Below are 20,331 nucleotides of genomic sequence, written 5' to 3'. Positions count from 1 at the left end.
GGGGGGGGGGGGGGGGGCAGCAGAGGCCCCAAAGGGACTGGGGTGGTGGAAGAGGGAGTCTTTGTTCTTTCTTTGTCTGCCAGGGCAGGAGGACTGGACAGGGGGCCCTCTCCGCAGGGTCCTCGGTGGGTAGGGGAATAAAAGCCAGTGTGCAGGAGGAAGCCAGCACGGGCTGGACCTCGATTACTTCAGTGGCCCTAGCAGTGAGCGTGTTCCTGTGAAGAGTCTACAGAGCCGGGGCCCTTCTTAGGCTGTCTTTAATCACTGCCCGGCCCCTATCAGGCAACTCCTCTTAGATGAAGGGGACAGGGTAAGTCAGTGGCAGAATGGAAAGTGAGCCCAGGTCCCCTGCCCCCTCAGAGCTTCATGGGCACGGCTGGCCCTGGCCTCCAGAACTTTCGCCAGGTACCCGGGTGGGTTCCCAACAGTGAGGGTTCCGTTCACCCTACCTTGGGCCACAAAGGGAAGGGGGGTGAGATGTCAACTGCGGCTGACCTCAGGGTCCTGCCAAGGTAGGTGAACAGAATGCCCCCACTACTGTCTGGGGCAACAGCATGCCCCTCCCCCCCGCCCTCCCTAAGGAATGGAGCCTGGAACACAACCCAGAAAGTTGGAGTCACGGCTACTGCCAGGAGGGGAAATCGGGGTGTGCCACAGAGGAGTCCTGGCAGACTGTGCAGGGGAATGATGGCTTCCTTGTGTTTTGTAAACAAAGATGAGTAAAAAGAGGAAACACACCCGGCTTAACAAAATCTGGTTAGAGTAGAGCAGCGTGAAAATGAACTCAGCTGCAAAACCTGAAGACGATGGCCTGCCTGCAGCAGCTGGGCAGAGCACCCTCCTCCTGTTTCCAGCCCCCAGCTGCCGCCCAGGACAGGTGCAAAGGTCATTTGGCGGAACAGGAGGAAAATCCAGGAAAACACTGGCCCCAGGAGAGGCTGGAATTCCAAGTCTCTTCAGGTGCCTGTTTGAAAAGGCCAAGGAACAATAACAACCACGATCATGACAAGAATGGTAACACTGAGTGTACCAGGCTATGTTCAGAGTGTTTTATGCCCTTGCTTCTCAAAGTGTGGTCCATGGACCAGCAGCCTCTGCATCAGCTGGGAGCTTACTAGAAATGCAGGCCTACTGAATCAGAACGTACATTTTTTTTTTTAATTTAAAAAATTTTTTATGTTTATTTATTTTTGAGAGAGAGACAAAGAGAGAGAGAGAGAGAATATAAGTGGGGGAGGGGCAGAGAGAGAGGGAGACACAGTATCTGAAACAGGCTGTAGGCTCTGAGTGTCAGCATGGAACCCGACATGGGGCTCGAGCTCACAAACCGTGAGATCATGACCTGAGCCCAAGTTGGACACTTAACCGACTGAGCCACCCAGGCACCCCCAGAATGTGCATTTTTAACAAGATCCCCAGGTGACTTGGAGACACCTCCTTCTCAACTTTGGCCTTTTCAACAATCTTATGAGGTTGCTATATACTACCATCCCCAATTTAGATGAGAACATGGAAAGAGTTAGGTAACTTGGCCACATGGCTAGTAAGTGCCAGGGACTGAATTAATCCAGACTACCTGGCCCTAGAGCAATGTCCTTACCCATTATCATTGGGTTCTGAGTGCCAGCATATACCTTTCTTTATGCCAAAGCTGATCCTCTCTCCTCTCCTTCTCAAAAGCAGATCAAAAGAGCCCAATGGCCAAGGAAGGGAGTTTGGGGCCTAGGCCAATTCCATTTATGTATGCCTCAATTTCCCCCCAAATTTCCCTAATGGAAGCCACCTGCTGCCTGGGTAACTTAATGGGCCCTGAGGTGTCTGGGGATGAGGCAATGCAGCATCCTCACTCCCATCATTTAGGGGTAGTGGGGTCCCCAGAAGCAGCTGTGGGCCAGAGAGTGCTGTCAGAGTGGAGGGCTGAGGTCTGGCTGGGAGACACAGGCAGGCCTAGGTACAGGAGGCGGGGCATAGGCCCACCCTCGGGGAGGACCCAGGCCCCATGCTTCTGCCTGTGACAGGCCTCAGGGTAAATGAATCAGCAAGGAAGGCCCTGTACGGGATGGATGGCTCCCTGGGCCAGGGATCAGAGGACCTGCTGGAGGCCGGGATTTCCCACCAGCCTGTCTATGAGTCCTCACTTCCCTAGTAAGTGAAATGCAGGCATGGTATGAGGTCAGTGGTTCCCGAACCTGACTGTGTCACAGAATCCACTGAGGAGCTGTGACACATACAGAGTCCCAGGTCCCGCCCAGACTGGCTGGGTCAGAATCCCCACCAAGAGGGTCCGGGAGTTTGTACACTGAACCAACTCCCTGGGTTGACAGTTTTTAAATTAGAAGTAACACTTATTGTCTATTTAGTCATAAAAGTAATACATGTTAACTGCAGAAAAACTGGAGCGACAAGACATGAGGGAAGAGAAAAGAAAATCACTCGTGACCCTATGGCCTGGAAGAAAACACTTCAGGACTTGGCATTTTTTTTCAGTCTCTCTCAATCTCTTCCCATCAGAATAATGACTTGGCCAAGCCCCGGAGGTAAATCCGTCCCTGGTGGTTCTGAGGCGGCCAGGCCACAGACGGGGGCTCGGAAACCACTGAGGTGCTTTCCGACCCTAAGGCTTGTGCGGTAACGTTTGTCATTCCCGACTACCTTTGGGATCACAACCCAGAGTTCCCACAGCTGAGCCCAGCCTGCCTGTTGGAGGGTCTGGGTGGGCCCAGAGACCTGCAAGAGCAGGGCCTAGTATCCAGCGCACAGCCTCCGAAGTCCCTTCTCTGGGCACAAGCAGATGCCACGCAAATTCTACTCATTCTTCTTTTGCCACAGGGCAGCCCCTGAAAGGCCCTTTTCTAAAAGGAACCCAAGCTGCTTCCTACCAAGACCATCAAAGAATCCCTGATTATGAGGAACAACAATAAATACGATATTAAAAAGAATTTAAACTAAAGGAGGGACAAAAGACCTGAAGGGAGGCCAGTGAGAGAATAGTAAGAAGGAAGGAAATTGACATTCCCTGAACAGGAAGAGGAACACAAAGCCACCCAGGCGCCAGAGAACATGCATCCTTCCAGGAGAAGGTGTGGAGGAGAAGGGGAGAAAGAAGGGGCAGCCAGGAAAGACTATGCTTGGCCTCTGGCTCTCAGGCACTTGGCAGGGCACAGAGCACAGAGTCTGAGATCAATGAATGCAACCTCCCCTACCCCACCCTCCCCCGGGAACAAGGCCCAACTCTCCCAGACTCAGCTGGCACACCCCTCTAAGTCGGAATCTGCCAAAAAAAAAAAGGGAGGGAGGGTTCTAAGAATTCATAGTTAGGGTACCTTCAGGAATAGGAGGGTGAGGTACAGGGGATGGGAAGCTGCTGGGACTTTAAGCTTACACCAAGCAGCCCTCGAATTCAGAGTTTAGAGGATAGAACCAAGGCACAGAGGGATAAAACAGAAGTGAATGGCCCAAGGGAAAGGGTCCCAACAGAGTGGATGAAAACATCTTTCATTAAGAGAGCACAGCCAGGCAGTGGAGAGCCTAGGGTTCTTCTCTGACTCCGTCCCGTTTTCTGGCGTCCTCTCGCGGTTGGCGGAGGAAGGCAATCCGCTGGCAAGCGTACAAGGTACGGTAAGGGAATGCACAGCCATGCATCCTGTGTAACAGGGAACACGCAGGGACACAAAGTAGGTCCTCAACATGTGCACGCTGGACCAACTACAGCACAGTCAGCCTCGTACGATAACCCACTTGTCTGAGGCCAGGAACAACCGATGTCTGGCTGGGTCTAAAGATGTACTTAATGTGACAGCATCAGCCTCTCGCCTGGGGAGAGGCCCAGCTAGTAACAGGCTTTTTTTCTTCTTTTTTGAAAAAGAGCTGGCTGTGGTGTCTGACAAGGTTGGACTACACAAATCAAACTCTGTTTCATCCCACGTGGCCTCTGCCCTAAGCACAAAGAGCGTCCCCTCCCTCCCCGGATAAGAATCTCCCTCTGCCTCTCTCCCTCTGGATCCAATTCACACCCTCTGGGGGCTTTGTGTGTCACCGGTGTCCAGATGCTCTGGCACAAAGTGAATTCACCCCAAAGAACTAGAGGAAAGAGCAAAGCTACGCTGCGGCCCTGCTTGAAAAGAACCCTGCCAATTTACCAGACAGCAGTTTATAATATCTCATACTTTTTCCCATCTTCCCATTTGCTCTTCACAAGGATCTAGGACACAGAAAGAAGAGGTAGGATCAATCTCATTTTGCAGATGGGGAAGCAAAGGCTCCAAACCATTACCCTAAGCAAGTTAGTTGGGAGACAGGGCGGGGGGGGCGGTATTTGGAGCCCCGAATTGTGACTCCAGAGCTATGTTTTTCCACTAAAATATTACAGTGTGTTTATTCACATCATGAAAACAGTACTAACTTTTCAAAGAGAATCGCCACGGAACTGCTCCCCTAGTATGCTTAAAGACATTGTTTCCACATCATTAACTATTTAGTAAGGATGCTGTGGACCAGAAAAAATAAACCTTTCAGAGGCAGAGCTAAGGGAAGATCAAACAGAAATAAAGCTAAAACTGCTCCGAAATGATAACTTCAGATCATGTTCTGAAGCCACGCTCAGTTTCTTTAAAATGAAGAGTTTCACATGTGCTGTTTTACAGGGAGACACGCTCTCCAAAGTGACCCTTTCCCACCTCTTCCCTTTAGCCATCACACTCTCAACTCCGCGGGGCAGAGGCTGAGGGAAAGAGCCTTGCCACCGGGAAGAGGAACACAGAGTTAAGAGACCCTTGAGGAAAATTCCACTTGAAAGAAGTCGAGAAGACAGTTTTGTTCATTTCAGCAAGCTTTTATCCAGCACCCGACTGAGCTAAGCCTTTCGAAGGACGCAAAGATGAGCAAGATGTAAGCTGTCCTCAACGATTCTACAATCTGAAGGGAAGAAAACAAGAGCAGAGAACGCAGTTTTACAGGAGGCAGAGTGGGGTCAGGGCAGTAAGCGGGCGTCTCTCAGGCTCTTGTTTTCTAGGAGGTGCCTGCTGAGAACAGAGGTAGGCAGTGGGAAGACCAGGGCTGTAGGATGAGTCACAGCTGTGTGGCTCCCAGCGCAGCCCACATAACTTGGGCACGTGGTCTCCCTTCTCTGAGCCTCAGTTTCCCATAAAATGGGGATAATGGGGTCTAGAAGTACCAGGTGGCTGTGGCGATCAAACATGGAAAATAGGGGAGCCTGGGTGGCTCAGTGGGTTAAGCGACCGACGTTGGCTCAGGTCATGATCTCACAGTTTGTGGGTTCGAGCCCCATGCTGGGTTCTGTGCTGACAGCTCAGAGCCTGGAGCCTGCTGCAGATTCTGTGTCTCCCTCTCTCTCTGCCCCTCCCCCACTCGTGCTCTGTCTCTGTCTCAAAAAGAAATAAACTATTAAAAAAAATTAAACAAAACAAAACAAAACAAAAAACCAAGGAAAATGGGTGTATGGACTTGGGCCTGGTGGCCGCACTGAGCAGCTCGCTCTCCACGGTGAGGACAAGGAAAATCGGGGACTCCACTTAACCTTGCTGAGCACTTCCCTCAATGCCTGGTGCTCAGAGCGCCCCCCCAGGAAGCACTGTCTTCTCAACAGGCTTAGGAAGTCCTGGGGAAATCCCTGACTTTTCACTCAGACATGGGCCAAGACAGCTAGAGGCGGCTGGGCTCAGGATTCCAGGCTGCCAAGCTGAGCAAAGGACTCTGAAACCCACAAGGCAACCCCTTGGGCCCGGTGGCCCACTGCCCCAGAAAGCTTCCGACGCAGACCCGTGGGAGGAACGAGCGACGACGACGTGGCAAAACGGAAAAAGAAAAAAAATACCCCTTGCCAAGAGCTTCCTCAGCGCAGCCAGCAGGCGCAACTGGGACGCTGAAGCCACTGACTGCCACCATGGCAACACCAATCACTTCTTCAAGGAAGAAAGGGCAGCCTGGGGGCAGCCTGAGGCCAGCAGGTTCTCAGTGGAAGACAGGAGGGCTTCCTCTAAAGCAAGGGCAGGCCACTGGCTTCAGCCACTGGGGGATGGGGGGTGGGGCAGGGCCATGCGCCCCTCCTACATCCCCAGAGCCCAGTGCTACATCTCCACAGCCTCTGGGGGCAGAAACTAGTGGGGCCCTCACTTGGCTTCCCCCCTCGATGGCTCCGGTTCCCTCAGCCTGAGAACTGCTCCATCGAACTACTGAACAACTTCTTAAGAACTCATGAAGCAACCCTGGGGTATATGCTCTGGCCAGGGGTGAGGGAGAGAAGGGACTGAGGAGTGGCAGATCCGCTGTGCTTCTCCAAGGCCATGGAAAAGGAACCCCAAGGCTCTGACTTCCAAACTGGAGCCTTGGAAGCGGGCTGTTCTCATCCTGCCTGGGGCCAGTTCCCTGGACGGTACAAGGCAAGCTAAGCATGGAAGAAGGCTGGACCCTCCTCCTCACCACATACACTGAGTGTTCTCGTTCTGGTCAGGGAACATGCCCTCTTGGTTGCCAGACATGATCAAAAGGCAAACCAAACATTTTTCTTTATTCTCCTTTTCTAGTACCTCTCCCAACCCCTCCTCTCTCCCATCATCCCCCTTCCCCCCTAAGGGGGGGGCAAATAAACCAACAACTCCCATTCCCAAGGCCTGGCTTTGGTGGGGAGGGAATGAACTATCCGGAACTACAAGGCCCTTCTCCTGGAAGAGAGAGTAGTCAGGTGCAGAGTTGTGTGGGGAACTCGGCCTCTAGTCAGCCACGCTGATGACTCAGAAGCTAAATATAGTGAGCGATATAAACAGAGCCAGCCACAGAGCAAACACAGGGCCCCCAAGCCCGGGCCTGGCTCTCACGCACAGAGGCCCTCCACGGCCCCTCCCCCAGCCTCACTCTTCCCCAGGCGCCCTCCGAGGTAGACCTCCCACTGCTGGAACAGAGGCTGGCTCCACAGAGACCTTCCCACTTTAAGGTCAAATCTCTGGGGCTCCTGCCCAGGGCTGCCACATCTAGGGCCTGAACAACCTCATTAGCCACAGTGTGAGCCCCCAAACCCACTCAGCAACAAGGAGGGCATCCCAAAGGGTCAGGAAGCAGTCAACGGCCCTTGAACAATGGGGATCCAGGCTGTTGGCAGATGTAAACACCACTCTGGGTACGACTTCCAAATGAGCTCCCCAAGAACTATAAAGACAGGTCCAAGCAAAATCCTAACATCATCTTTTGACACATTTCCCAAAGTGTTAAACTGTCCACACCTTAATAGTTATATGTATTACAATCTCCAACAGGCTTTCAAATTTGTTCTGCTAGGTATCAGAAATCAAGGCTCAGAGAACTTAAGTAATTTGCCCATGGACCCAGAACTCATCAGTGACAGAGGTAGGATTTGAACCCAGGTCTGCCTCTAAGACTAGGATCTTTTCTGTGATATTGCAACTAAAGATAGTTTTTAGTTGAGTGGCTGAAATTTTCCTCAGATGGCATTTTCCAGAAAGTCTAATTACTATTCAAAGAATTTCCAAATCTGACTATTCTGAATAAAGCCACTCCAGGTCCAAGTGAAAAAGCCATTTCTGACTCAAAGAATTCCAAAGCTCCTGTAGCTTTACTTACTCAATAGTCTATAGTAGCTACTTTTTTTTTGAGGATTCTCGGGTTCTTAACATTGCCCAGAAATACCCTCCATTAATTTCAAGGTGGCTCCACTGGGACAAGAAAGGACAGCAGTTACTATCCATTCTTAGGCCCATGCTGGAGGAGACCATGGTAGGAGGAATGGAAAGAAACCAGAGCCCACACCTTCTGACCAGAGCAGCCCACGAACACAGTGAGGAAGCAAACTTGTACCTTCTGTTTGCTGCTGACACTGGACAGACACAAAAACACCAGGGCACCTTCACAGAACCTGAGTCAAGGTAGACCATGGTCAGCAGACCATGAGAGGTCACCTCTGCAGAGGAACAAAGAGAGGAACGTTCCACTCCTGGCCTAGTCAAAGGAAGACAGGCATATGACCAGGTTGGAAAAGGCTTTTATCTCCAATCACTTGGCCTCCAACTCTCTTGCTGCTTTGGAAACCCAAAGAGCTGACAGCAAGCACCTCACTGACACTGATCTTCTGCCTTCAAATCCTCTCCTTTCTGTCCAGAGGGGTCACTCTGAACTGATTTCTTGGGAAACTGGGCTAGAACCCCACCCTGCATGCTCTCAAGGAAGCATATTGGGAGGGCTTATGGCCAGCAAAAACTGACATCCAGTGGAATTTGCAACCTTTTGAATCTGAGGTCATGGCACTCAATTTGCCATAATGCCATCCTACAACGCACAAGCCCATCACTGTACTCCCTCCCCTTGCCCCCCCGCATCCACTCTGGTCCACATCTCCTAGGAGGAAGGTTTCCCCTGATATAAAAAAAGAATAACAGGTCCATAACCAGGGACAAAAAGTGGGAGCTCACACTCCTTACAGGACTCAGGGACCAACGGCCACTGTTTGGTTTTCAGACACCATCCCAAATCTGAGGAGAAAGGAAGTGGCCAACCCCACTCAATGTCTTACTACCTCTTGAGTTGTGTTTCTTGGCTCTCTAAACTCAGCCTATAATGATGAGGAATGACCATCATTCTTTGAGGAGAAATGTATAAGGCCGAGTTCTACATACAGTTGAACAGCATGGACACCAATTTCTCTGTGCAGGGTGGGTGGAGGGGAGCTCAGGGGAGGCAGCTCTGCTAAGGGATCAGCCTGATGGGAAGAGTGGAAAAATTGTCAATTGTGAACTGACAAGAACAAATGTGAGAGATGATCAGGCTTAGAGACACACAAGAGGAAGCTAGCATTAAAGAGCACCTACTGTGTGCCTGGAACTTTCATTGGTGTTTTCTCACTTAATACTCACAATAAAATTCTGTGGGATTAGCTCTAATTTATAGAAGAGGTGATATGCTTGGCAAGGTCAAGTGCCTTCCTGAGGGCTAGCAGGTAGCAGAGCTGGTATTCACACCTGGGCCCTCTGACTCTGGACTCAAAGCCTAGAGACTTAATCTTAAAAATCCTAGTGCCTCTGCTTCCTTGCCTGCAAGGATTAGGGAAGGGAAGAGAGAAAGAAAATAAAAGAATGTAAGAGTCACAACAGCACTTTCTAGATATGAAATATTGGACTGCGGTTTATGTAATAATCAAGGTCAGAAAATGACTCACTTCTTAAAACTAGCTGCTAAGGGGCGCCTGGGTGGCTCAGTAGGTTAAGCACCTGACTCTTGATTTCAGCTCAGGTCATGATCTCGAGCCCTGAGCCCCAAATCCCATGTTGGGCTCTGCACTGACAATGAGGTGCCCGCTTGGGATTCTCTCTCTCTGCCCCTCCCTCACTCTTGTGTACGCACATGTGCTCTCTCATGTGCTCCCCCCCATTCTCAAAATAAATAAACTTAAAAAAAAAAAAAACCAAAAAACTAGCTGCTAAAAGTTCCTCTGCGTGCCAGGGTCCCATCTGCCTGTAGCCATCATCCTAGCCCTTCCCGCAGGATGAGCTCCTGGAGAAGGTCTGTGAGCAGGGTTAGTGGGGAGGACAGGGTTAAAGGCAAGAGGATTCCACAGACAAAAAGGCTGGTTCTCTGTAATGGAAAATTTGGGGAAACCAGCTCTGGGCTGGAAAGGCTTCGCTGACCAGCCTCCTGCCACTGTGAGGTAGGAGTAGACGGCCGGCAGGAGGGAGAGGGGCACAGGGAACTCAGGAGCCAGTTTTGGGTGAGGTGCAGAGCAGGGGGGACTCTCCTAACAGTTCTCCTTCTGGCTCTGCTGCTTTGCCCCTCCCCCAGGCTGGGGTGGCTCTGGCTGATAACTGAAAGCTGCCCTCAGAGAGGCAGCCCTGGACTGGGGGAAATGGTGCCAAGCTGCAAAGAGCAGGGTCAGACCTTGGGATGAGGGCCTTCTCCTCTCTTTCAGGACTGAGTCAGCAAGAAAGGGCCCTGGGCTACATTCTAGTCCTGTCCTCACAGCCTGCCACCAAGCCCACAGGGGCTCACCAACGGAGGGAGGGATATTCTGGGAAACCACCGTTGAGAGAGATGAGGTCTACTGGGATCGAAGAAAACTACCTTCCAGACAGTCCTCTAGTTGAGCCCCGGAGACCCACAGCTCCCCTGTCCTCTAGAGGCTCCAGCACCAGGACTGGGAGCTGTGAGCTCGTCTCAGCCACAGGCCTGCAAACCAGGCTAGAGTGAACGGACAGGAAGGAGGCCAAGAGCCGGAAATCCAGAATCAGAGTGAGTCCACACGTGGACTGAAGGGGAGACTCGAAGCCAAGTTTCCAGAAAACAATCAACGGAGGGACTGGGGACTGAAGCGTGAGGCCAAAGGAGAAAGCTAAGCTGCCTTATTATCCAAACATAGGGCCACCCTCTCTTCCAGGTCACTGAGGGACTGGGAGAGTCGACCAGGATCAGGTCTAGCCCTAGATTTCCCTCAGAGCTCTTTGGCAGAAGCCATTCACCATATCTAACCCACAATGGTCTGTTCTCAGGAGACCAAAAGACAACTTCTCTTTCCTCTGGTGCTGGCAATGGTTTGGCCCTTAAGTCTGACCTACTCAGATCACCTCAAGGTACCCATCTAACGTCAGGGTCTGCCCAATAGTGATGTTATTTATTCTCTTGATCTTGTGCACGAGCACGTACACACGCGCGCACACACACACACACACACACACACAGCCGCTGGGACAGTCCCAGAACGTGTTCGTTTCCAGGTGGCGCGCCTTCACTCTAGAGGCAGTTGTGCTAGCACGGATTCATCAGTCGGCTCCTCTCCCTGCCTTGGCAGTCATCCAGAAAGCCAGCCCAGAGAGGAAGGGTTAAGTGCCTGGGGGCTGGCCCAGACATGGGCCAGAGCAGGGCAGCCTCCAGCCCGTGGCACGGAGGGCTCCTCCAGCACGAGCCTGCCGGCCGCCGCCTTTGTTGATGGACTCTGGCACATGCTCGACTGACACGCGATGCTCCGCCCCGGCGGGGCTGGTGCCAGGCTGCCGGCCAAGCGCCCGGCCGCCCGTCTGGAGAGACTTTCCGAGGTACGCTCTCCAGAGTCCCAGGTCCCGGCTCCCAGACACAGACAATGAGGAGCAGCCTCCCCAGCTGGAAAGTGTCAGGTTACAACCGGTTCCACCACTTTCCCCCACTCAGGCCCATCCCTCAGCCCCGGTTACCCAGTTCCCCCTGCACCTCGGCTGGCCAGGCACCCCCAACTGTCCAGGTTCGCTGCAGCACCCTGAAAACCCTCCCCGTAGGTCTGCCAGAGACAATCTCCCAAGGCGGCCCCAAGAAGACAGNAAACCTTGGGACAAATGGCTCTTTGGAAGCCGAGCTGAGAGGGCAGGTAACCAATGTGGCGCTCTGAGATGAGGGCAAGGGTACTCATCTTGCCAGTAGGGCCCATCTAGTCGGTGGGAATCATAATAGCCGANTGAAGCCGGTGGAACTGGTCTGCAATGCACTGAAGCTTTCGGGCAATCTGTACCTCTGCTCGATGTTGCCAATGCCCTTCAGGGGGCTGCTCACCAAGGGGCAAGCCTGCCGGGAAACTGGCAGGGAGAGGAAGCCGGTAGCCAGCGTTGCCTGAAAAGACAGAGGGAGGGCCCACACCTCAGCATTCTCCACAACAGTACCACCCACCCCGTGCCTGGTGCTCCTGGCTGAGCCTCTTATCAGGGTGCTCCACCCAGTTTGGATAGCCTGACCTGCCTGCTACCCAAGCGTTGAAAAGCTGATGCTCAGAGGACAGGAGGGAATGGTCGTAGCCTTCCCTGTAGTTCTCTGGTCACGGGCAGTGCCAGGGCAGAAGTAATACGTGTGGGCAAACTTGCCAGCCCTCTGTCCTTATTTACCAAGCAAGCTTGGCCACAATTTATTTTTCATGCGGTAGCAGGTTGAAGCTCTGCTCTGGAAAAGCACTGGAGGCAGCTCTCTGGAGTTCCTGGGTTGAGCAAAGCAAGGAAGAGAAAGAGAAAACCAAAATGTGCCTTCGCTTTTGCCTCTGGCCCGGCTCAGGTCCTGGAGCCCTGGGCAATGGAACTAAAACTAGGGAGGGAAAACTCCTCAGACCCAGCGGAGAGCCAAGTTCCTCTCTGGAGGAGCCCCAGGCCAGACCACAAGACCTCGAGACCGGCGCTGCACCCTGACCAAATGCTGGCAATCGAGCTGCGAGCTGCCACTAGGGGTGCCCGCCTCCTCCTCCTCCCTGCGTTCCTTCTTCCCGGCAGGCCTGCCTTATCCATCTTCTCAGACTCCCGAAAGAACTACGGGGGTAGCTCCCTCCAGGAATAACTGCAGTGTCTCCTCAATATGCTCCATCGGACATAGCAAGAGGGCTTCTGAACCTTTCCCCTCCCTCCATAAGCTATTGTGCTAAAAGAAGAAAGCAGACTGAGTGTCTAGCACTATCCCTTTGCCTGAGGAGGGACATGTTACCCCTAAAACAAACCATTTAAGCCCACAAATGAAGGGGTCTTGTCTGATCGAGCCTTGGAAACGGCCCCTCTGCTGGCATTGAGCTCCGGCAGGCCCAACCTCTTTCTCCAGTTCCCCTTCCAAGCCCAGAAAGTCCCAAGTGACACCTTGTGCCTTCAAAAACCTTCCCTCCCGGAAAGGGCTGGGTTTTTCCCTTCAGTGTCAACAGCGAGTCACAGATCCCCCAACCCTCTCCCGGGTAATGTTGGCCAATTTACGGAAGGCATACCACTACCAGGACACAAAAGGTTGGGCCACGCCATGGGCCACGGGATGTAAGAGCCGAGGCCCAGGTACCCTCTCTCTGACCCAAGAAGACACCCTAGACCCAAGGATCCCTGCCAAAAGGGACAAAAAGGCAGAAATAATGGCATAGCAATTTGCCTTTGGTGGATCACAGGTGAAGAGCAAGAGCAGAGAAGCACGGGGACAAGAGTCAAGGAATCAATAGCCTCTGCTCAATTTGGGGAAGGAAATAACAAAGCGCAGGTTTGGGGAGGGGAAGTCCCCTCTTTTCCCCCAGTCTCTATGGGAGGAGTCCTGAGGCTAAGAGCACTCACCATAAAAGAGTCGCTGGGGTTCTTCGGTCACCCCACAAGGCAGCATGACACCCTGACTCGGGGAGGCCGGACTGAGGGTCTGGGTAGCCTTGTCCTCCTGGCTGGTGGGTCGAAGCCCAGGGCCGCAGCAGTGGGTGAGAGGGAAGAGCTGCAGGTGGCTGAGGGGGCAGTCCAGCTGGCTCTGGGCAAACAGGTTAGCAGACAGCAAGCTCCCAGGCTGGCTCCCCGGCTCCCCATCCTCTGGCTGGAACACGTCATCCTCCAGCTCCTCCACGCACTGAGGTGGCTCCATCTCCCCTGCTAGGGTGCAATGCAGGCATCTGGGGTGCTGCCCCCCCCCCAAACCTGAAAGATTCCCTTCCCTTTCTCCTTTCCCTTCTATCTGAGGAAGCGGGGTCAGGTACTGGTAACAGACAACCTACTGATAAGGCACCACCAAGGATGCCACCCTCCCCAAATGTGGCCTGCCTCACTGTTCAAGGATGCTCCACACCTCCTCCCTGGCCCTTCCCAGAGCTGCCCCCACTTTGGCCTTTTCTTTTGACCCAGGCGGGTTCTGGTCATGAAGTCTGACTGCTATTGGCTCTGAGCAATAGCAAGGGTATGATCAACCACGACACGTACTCAGGACACCCAGGGACATGTCAACAGGACTAAGCCCTGCGAGTGGCTGTGGGAGGGCAGAGGGCGCTGTGACTGGCTGTACACACAGTGCTCACCACAAACACACACACACACACACACACACACACACACACAGCCCTGAGAAGTAACAGCCAAAGGCTCAGTCTGGATCTAGGCTCAGCAGCAAAAACAAAAGCAAGCAATCCTCGGCAGCCAGGTTCCCTCCAAACCTGCTAAGCCCCTCCCAGCTGCCCAAGCTCCTCTAGTCCCCACCCCCTGCTTGCTCAATACAACAGGCTCCCTGGTGTGGTAAGAGTGTGTGTGTCCCAGGAGAAAGGGCAGAAAGACCCAAGTTAGTCATTGCTCTCTCAGCAAAGGGGAGGTGTGTGCCCACCACGGCTTGGCCTAGAGGCTAGGTCCGACATCTAGGAAAGTGGCCAGCCTCTCCCAGCTCACCAGCCTCCATGACTACTCACTAGTCTCCAGGACTTCAGTCTTCTTTTCCCACAGCCTCCCATTCCTGTCAGCGCTGAACCTGAGATTATTATAACCTTCCTCACAGAAGGAAGTGAAATTCAGTCCTCTTTCTGTGATCTCACTCACTGCCTATGTACTGGTCAGGTTGTTGATAGGAGTTTCTTGGCGATAAAGAAGTTCCCCTTGCTCCACCTGATGGCTCTGGGAAGTCTGAGTTTGGAGCTACCCAGCATCTTGAGCTCCCAACTCAGCCCCCTACAAACACAGGGGGAACCTGTTAGGGCCCCCAGGGCCGCCAAAAGCAGCAACTACCTGAATGGTTAAGGATACAGAGAGACACTGCTCATCAGACTCAATTAGAGATCCCCTGGGAATTCTCTCAGCCTCTTCCCTTTGAAGAACAAGCCAAATGGTCTGTGGCTTGGTAAAGTACTGAAAGGAATCTCAGTTAAATTCAGAATCTTGGTTTTCCCAAATGCAAGCGCTCTCTGAGGTGCTGGCTTCAACTCTCCCTCCATCCCAATGGAGGATGGAGCAATGTATGATCCTATCTCTGTCCTCTTCCCTGGGGAGGAGACGCCCACTTGGATGGCAAAACGGGCACACGGTGTTCTTTGTAAAGCGTTTCCCAAAGAAAAGTGGGCGATATTCAGCTTATCAGCACAAGGAAACAAAGTTTCCTTCTGAACCAAGGGCTATCTTGCCAGTCACCTGGCAGGGGCTCCCCTCCTGCCCCTCAACCTTCTCTCTACAAGCTGGCAATCCCAAACTAAGAAGGGGCCCTCCAAAGCTAATCGCAAGCAGGAGTCATTGTCTTGGTTTTTCCTTTGAAGCCGGTCGCCTCCCCCTCTCCCTCCCCCTCCCAGCAAAGCCCCAAAGTTCAAACCTTGCCCGGACTGGACTGTGGGGGAAATGCGGCCATAGGGTGTGTCTCTGCAAGCCCTGGGGACCCTACCCATTCTCCACAGGAACTGCAGGTGGCTCTTCTGTAAGTGGGAGCCTCTAGAGGGGTGCTGGGCAAGGTCAAGTGTAAACTGGAATTCGGTAAAGAGACCTCTTCTCCCCTTGCTGAGGAGGTGATGTCCAAACTGGTAGGAGGAGCACACTTCCTGAGAGCACTGCCTGGGAAGGCTTTATTCCTAGCAAGGGGAACCAAAGCCCGCTGGAGCCATCCCAGCCCCTAAGGGCTCTAACAGGGATGCTGAACTTAAGACTCCTCCTCCTAGAAGGCAGTAGCCACGCACTCTGAACTCCAACAGCAGTTAAAATCTCGGAAAGCACACATACAAGCATACACACGCACCCACACAACACACAGCAGACCTGGATGACTCCAGGAGAGAGTCTCCGCCTCCGAGTCGTGATGCCAGGGCTCCGCGCCAGGGTCCAGCGTGACGAACACTCGGGGGCTTGGCGCCCAGACTCAACTGGGAAGGAGGGAAAGAGCCCAGCTGTTAAGGAGAGGGGCCTTCAGACTCCGCAGGGAGGCAGGACGCCCCACAACTCCCTGTCCTACCCCAAAGTCAGATCCAGAGGCCAGGCGGTTCACCGGAGCCCAGGACTTCTCAGCAGTGCGCCGCAGGTTCCCCCACCCACCTGGACCCAACTCCTTGCAGTCAGAAATGCTACTACCTTCAAGTTCCCTCGTGGAGCAGCGCACTAGATGAGGGTTCTGTACCCCGCTCCCGCACCCCAGCGCTCCAGTCCTTCACAGTCACCTCACACGCCCGCAGCCCTACCCTTCCCGGGCCCCCACGCGCAGCGCGATTCCACTCCCCACTTCCCCGAGGAGGTGCGATCCAACTCCGCTCGGCCCCCGGCCGCTCGCGCGCTCACCGGGCTGCGGCGGGTGGCGGGAGGCGCTGGCAGGGGCGGCAGCGGCAGCTGGCGGGCTGGCGCGGGTGGAGGCCACTGTGCACCGCGCGGTATTGTTTCCAAAATACGCCCGCTCGGGGCATCCCGCAAACAGCTGATGAGACCCCGCCCCCCGCGCGTCACGTCCACGGCTGGCCAATGGCGAGTGGAGCCCCAAGTCCCGGGCTGGGCGGCTGCCAGGGACGGTCACGAATGTACGAACCTTCCCTTGGAAACATTGCAAGGGGCCGAGCGAAATTCCGGCTCCCATCAGAAACGCAATTGGAGCGCCATAGTCCGAGCAGATACCGTTCCTAACGCAAGCTCGGGAAGGACTGGAGAGTCCCTGAGTCCTCTCTGTTAGAAGGGAGAGAGGGGGCGCCAAAGTGACTTTTATCTTCTTTTTCTCTGGGATGGCCGGAATAATTACGGAGCGCCCACACGGGAGGGGAGGAAAGCCGGAAGCTTTCAGACTCGGCTGGCGGTGTCCGCTGGGTGCAAGGTGCGGGTCCCTGTGGATCCCGGTGTGGTAGCAAAGCACCCTCCCTCCTGCCTAGGCTGTCAGAAAAAACTCCAGGCGCAAATCTGTAGAATGCATGAGAACACGTGTGTCTGGCGTAGTTGCTGGGAGACGTTTAGATCAAACACATCCAAAGGGACCAAAGGCTGAGGAGAGGAGAGACCAAGAATTCAAGGGCTGCTTGAGCATTTGACACACATCCTGTTTATGGCAGCGTCCTGGGGGTGGTGCTGGTTGATGCCTACAGAGTAATGTGTCCTGCAGAGCGTGTACCCTCAGGGAAGGGAGTCCCCAGGCCATTTCACGAACATTTATTGAATACTTTCGTTGTGCCAGATCCTGAGTTAGGAGCCAAACACCTGGTGCCTGTCCTCAGGGAGCTTGCAGTTCACTCAGAGAGGAAGATTTGGAAATAATGGCCTGTGGCATGAAATGTGTTAGTTTTCAGGGACAGTGACTACCCGGAAGGTGCAGAAAAATTCAGAATGCAAAACACTGGGGAAAGCTTCAGAGAGATGGATTTTGAGGTGGGCGTTGAAGGATGGGGACATTTTTCAATGAAGAAAACCAGACCAAGCAGCCCAGGCCTAGCACACAGAATAAAGTGCTGAACTGGACAATCTGCCCTGGGAGCACCACAGGCTGGACGAGGAGGGCACCCCAAGATTTGGGAGGGGGTGCATGGGTAGGTAGATTCAGGTCAGAGTACATAGGTGTCCCTGCAATTCCAGGCTGGAGAATCTACTTTATTCTGGAGGCAAAGGGGAGCCAGCAAAGATTTTATAGAAGATGAGTGACTTGACCAAGCGTACATTTTAGGAAAGATAAATGAAGAAGCCAGAAATCAGTGAGAGAGCCAGTCCCTGCAACAGACTAGGTGATCGATGATGGGCCTGACCCCAGAGATAGTAGGGACTGACAGTGCTCTGAACACCAAGCTGCGGTCTCTGGTTATAAACTCAGACAGATTTAAGTTAAGTGGAGCTGGGACTTTTAGCCCAGAGGAGTCTGAAGTCTCCTTGCACCTTTTTCCTACCCATTCTTTCCTTAACTTCCTCAAAGGGTACCTGAAAGACAGCCAGCCAGGCATATTGAGGGCAGGAAAACACTGTCCCCAAAGTCCAGAGAAGAGGGAAAAGGGAAGGAGAAGAGAGTCAAGGTTGGCCAGCAGCCCAGTCCACCACAAATTGACAGATGTCCAAAGAGAGGTGCTAGAGCCAAAAGCAGGTATATTATTTTACCAGGAGCCTTGGCCAAGAGGGAGTGTTAGCTGGTCAGGGTGACCTCGCATTCACGCCAAATGTGGGGTAATGAGGAAACCAAGCCCAGCCACCACGCAGGGCACTGGGGAGCCCTTACCATATTCACCATGCACAGACCTCTTTCCCCTCCTTCCTTCCAGCCTCTCTTCTTAATGTTTTTCCTCCTGGACCAATGTCTCAAGCTGGCCAGTGATGACCATGGGTATTACTTAGGATCAAGGATGGAATTGAAGGACAAACCAGCTCTGAATCTGTCCTGTTGGGCAGCACAGGCCCTGAGGGACAGAGGTCATCGTGATTCTCCTTACCCTCTGCCCCACACTGCTACTGCTCTGTTCACTTTATCACAGTCCTGCATGGTAGAATGGGGTCCACAAGGCAGGGAAGCTGGTAGAGCAAAACATTTACCTGGGATCCATTCACTTGCCAGACTCACCAGGGTCTCCTCAGCTTTAGGGTCTATGAACCCCTGAAATTGGCTCAATTGTGTATGTGGGCTCACACAAACATTTGGGGGGGGGGTGGCTCCGTAGCTTACAGCAGTTTTCCAAAGCGGCTTGTGATCCTATAAAAGGTTAAAAATCACCCATGGAGGGGGAGTGGGGCTGGGAGCCCAAGGGATCATCTTAGCAGGTCTGGGTAGCTTGCAGAATGGGAGGAGGGTCACACCCTCCAGTGACACTTCTTCTATGACCTTTCTCCCAGGCCTTCCCAGCCTGCTCTCTCCAGCTTGTTCTGAAGGACACCCAGTGGCTCCGCTTCCTGTGCTCTCGGCCTCAAAGGTCAAGCAGCAGGGGCCCAGCCTTCTGAGCTGCAGGGACCAGAAAAGAGTGTCAGGGATAAAGGGGTCAGGGAGGTCAGGAGCCTCACTCCCCACCTCTCATCACTTTTAAAGCAGACCCCTCTCTCTGTGCCTTTCTTCCCCTTCCAGCACAGGGCAGGCACAGCAGTGTCAGGACCAGCCTGGCTGGAGATCCGGGCTCTGAATCCCAGACCAACAGCAGCACCCTAGTTGTGCTAGGCACCACAGCCATCTTTACTTTGGAGAATGTCCTCTCTCTCTCTTCCCACCCCTTGCACTGATTTGTTTTCTCCTCTGCTATCTGATGTTGGCTGTGGGGTCCCTCTGTGAAGTTGCTCTGAAAGGCGTCAGCATGGAGGCCCCGAGACGGAGTCAGACCCTCCCAACAATCTGGGAGGGATGCAAAGAGTTAAAGGGAGGCTGCTTTCAACAGAAGAGAAAACCCAGCTCCCTCCAGAAAACAGGCAGCAGCCCTCTCCATTGTTTCACCTGGCTATAGGATTTCTCTCAGAGACAAGGAATGGGCTCTAAAACTCTGGTAACTGGATCACTGGGAAGGGAGGTTTTTACAAAACCAGCTGACAGCTGAATAATAGGAATTACCAGGCAGGCTGCCCTGGGGTTGCTGAGGTTTGTAACCCAACCCCCAGGGAGGGGTTAGATTGGAAACTGATTTATGGGTAACGTGGGGGTCTTGGTAGGGGAGTCCATAGTGCTTGACCCCCTTGCCTTTTAACTCCCTCCAGGAGAGATCACGTCCATAAGAAAGACCAGGAACCTGGAAGACTTGAGTGTCCTTCCCTTGCTGGTATTGGTCTCACAGAACGAATTTATCTCTTGGAGCATCATTCCGTCTGTCTGCAAAGGAACAGTCGCTGTCTTCTGAGTTGCAGAGAGAGAGAGAGAAAGGGAGAGTGTGTGTGTGAGAGAGATTGAGACGGGGAGAAAGAGAGAGAAAAAAGTAGATTGGCTTCTGCTAATTGGGTAAGCAAGTGGAGAGACTTGATTTCCCACTCAGTGAGTTCACTATTTGCCAGTCACTGGTCAGTGGGATTCAAACAGAAAAAGCAGATGCCAAAGAGAAAACATTTGGGAGCTCAGACCTGGATGTTAAAATGCAGGGATGGAGGCTGCTGGGTTAAAGCCTGGTGGAACCTAAATAAAGTCACGTCTGGGATCCCATGACTTAATGACATTCAGCACATGCTCAGTTTCAGTTTTCCATGAATGAATGAATATACATTTCCAATTTTAAAAGTATGAATAGTTTCGTGTTGGGGAATGGGTACCCTCAGACCACCCTCCTCCCAGCTTGGCGTCTGCTGGAACTAAGACTGTGGAGACACATTTACAGAAAAACTACAAGTGTGGCCCTTGTCCTCATCTCCCCTCTCCTCCACCTCCTCCCCAGCCCAGGCCTCAGCATGCCCAGCCCGCAGAAAAGAAGTCAGCTTATCCTGCCAGGCAATGAAGAAACCCAATCAAAATACTCTCCTTTTACTCTACTTCCCCCAGGATGCAGCAATTTTCCTGGGCAAAGGTATACCAGTACGTCGGTGCCTACTTCTCCTGGGGATTGGCAGGGAACCCTCAGAAATGTTCAGCTGAGGCCAGAGACCAGGTGTAGGAAAGGGTAGTATCTGGTGGTGAGGGAGAAGCTCAATTACCCAGGTGTGAGTTCATCACATGTTTGCTAAGCATCTGCCATGTAAAGGCTGGAGGTACAGATACCCTTGGGGGATCCTTGAC

General features: G+C 53.1%; 1 protein-coding gene across 1 annotated transcript in view; it reads right to left on the bottom strand.

Moving 5' to 3' along the window:
- Positions 1 to 16,102, bottom strand: part of BMF (Bcl2 modifying factor) — a 17,487-nt gene extending 1,385 nt beyond the window's left edge. Inside the window, 6 exon segments of the mRNA XM_077764695.1 lie at positions 11,442 to 11,592; positions 13,044 to 13,340; positions 15,468 to 15,554; positions 15,557 to 15,595; positions 15,981 to 16,036; positions 16,038 to 16,102. Of these exon segments, the coding sequence (XP_077620821.1) occupies positions 11,442 to 11,592; positions 13,044 to 13,340; positions 15,468 to 15,554; positions 15,557 to 15,595; positions 15,981 to 16,036; positions 16,038 to 16,102 (695 nt within the window).
- Positions 16,103 to 20,331: the final 4,229 nt, after the last annotated feature.

This window comes from Crocuta crocuta, unplaced genomic scaffold (assembly GCF_008692635.1).
Source record: "Crocuta crocuta isolate KB4526 unplaced genomic scaffold, BGI_CrCroc_1.0 scaffold102, whole genome shotgun sequence".
In the NCBI taxonomy this organism is placed as follows: Eukaryota; Metazoa; Chordata; class Mammalia; order Carnivora; family Hyaenidae; genus Crocuta; species Crocuta crocuta.
The sequence above is the reverse complement of the archived record's forward strand: the minus strand, read 5'-3'. Positions and strand labels throughout refer to the sequence as shown.